Here is a 1668-nt window from a genome sequence, read left to right on the forward strand (position 1 = left end):
TTAATAATTAATTATTTCAGTTGGAATTTAAAATTAATTTTTTTGAATAATTTATCTTTACTTAAATTAAATATTATTTAACCGACACTTTTAATGGATATTATTTAGTTATTATGATTTTTTTATATAATAATAAATAATTTTTATTAGATAACAATTTATTTTATTATTGATTTTAAAGATCAAATTTTCCAATATCATTGAAGAAAAGTGACAAACTTGTAGACAAATGTATTGTTTTTTTAATTTGTACGTGTACTAATAAGAAGTTTATGAACAAAAGCAACAATATGAACTTTATGTAACTAATATGAAAATTTTAAACTATTCCTAATGTTTCTTTTGCAAAAGCAACAAATTTATAAATATTTTAATAAAAGTCTTTGAGTCAAAGATTGTTCTAATTAAAAAAACATATAGTAGTAGTATATTTTGATTTCAATTAGCCGGCAAAAGCAGGCTTGGCCGGTTTAACAAGAATGAAAGCTTCAACTTTACAATGACATGCTTAATTTTGGTTACTTATATATATAACACTGAAATTAACACTAATAATCCAACTAAAAAAAATAAAAAGTACATAATTAAAAGTTAATTAAAAAAACAGAGAACAAGATGAGACAAGCTGGTGCATATTCAAAGTTACTATGTGGTGGCATATCAAGAAGAACAGGTCCACATTCATTACCCTTAGCAAGAATAAAGAAGATAATGAAGAAATCTAGTGAAGATGTGAAGATGATATCAGGTGTGGCACCAATTGTTTTTTCTAAGGCTTGTGAACTTTTCATTGAGGAACTTACAAGAAGGTCTTGGAATATTGCTATTGATGGTAAAAGAAGAACTTTGAATAAAGATGATGTTGCTTCTGCTGTTATAGCTACAGATTTATTTGACTTTTTGATTGATTTGGTTTCTAATTCTCATGCTAATTTAGTTGCTGGTGAATGTGTTGCCAGTAACACCAATGTCTTTGATTCTATATTTTAATTTATGGAAGATTTTGTATTTATGTGAATTTATTAGAATTACAGTGAATCACTATAATTTTTATTGTGATTTTAATAAATTTGGTTTAATATCAAACATTCAATATGTATGTATATGTATGTTTGACAAATTGTAAACTCCATAAATGCTTACATAATTTATTTATCAAGTAAGAATAGTAGGCAATATATTTTTGTCAAAAAAATAAAACAATAAATATTTTTTTTTATGCTGTGGTCGTTAATAAATTAATATTATTAATATTTTATTAAAAATAAGATTTAAATTTATCATCTTTTTATCACTCACTCTTAAATCATCTACGCCTACTAGTGAATCATTCTTATACCACAAAAAAAAAAAAAAAAACAATATATGCTATGAATTTATGCGACAATATTACAACAAAAGTCTTATTTATACTACACAAATCAAATAACAATTAATATTCTACTCATATCAATGAATAAGACCTTTTATTTATGGAAGTTATGAAACTCATGTAAAATTGAAAAGTTTGAAAATATAGACAATCACAAAATATTCATAATAAATTTAATGTTATAAATAATTTTAATTATAGACCAAATTATGCTTTCTAGCATTTTTTTTGCTTTGGCCGATAATATGGAACCTTATTATGATACTGAATATTCATTATAAGCTATTATAATAACT

At 23.3% G+C, this 1668-nt stretch overlaps 1 protein-coding gene across 1 annotated transcript; it reads left to right on the forward strand.

Moving 5' to 3' along the window:
- Positions 1 to 615: 615 nt before the first annotated feature.
- On the forward strand, positions 616 to 990 carry LOC101491701 (nuclear transcription factor Y subunit C-3-like). The gene has a single exon (XM_004507520.3). The coding sequence runs from the start codon at positions 616 to 618 to the stop codon at positions 988 to 990; it is 375 nt and encodes a 124-aa protein (XP_004507577.1).
- Positions 991 to 1668: the final 678 nt, after the last annotated feature.

This window comes from Cicer arietinum, chromosome 6 (genome assembly GCF_000331145.2).
Source record: "Cicer arietinum cultivar CDC Frontier isolate Library 1 chromosome 6, Cicar.CDCFrontier_v2.0, whole genome shotgun sequence".
Classification (NCBI taxonomy): domain Eukaryota; kingdom Viridiplantae; phylum Streptophyta; class Magnoliopsida; order Fabales; family Fabaceae; genus Cicer; species Cicer arietinum.

Coding starts and splice junctions, on each gene's coding strand:
- LOC101491701 (XM_004507520.3), top strand. CDS start 616: ATGAGACAAGCTGGTGCATATTCAAAGTTACTATGTGGTGGCATATCA.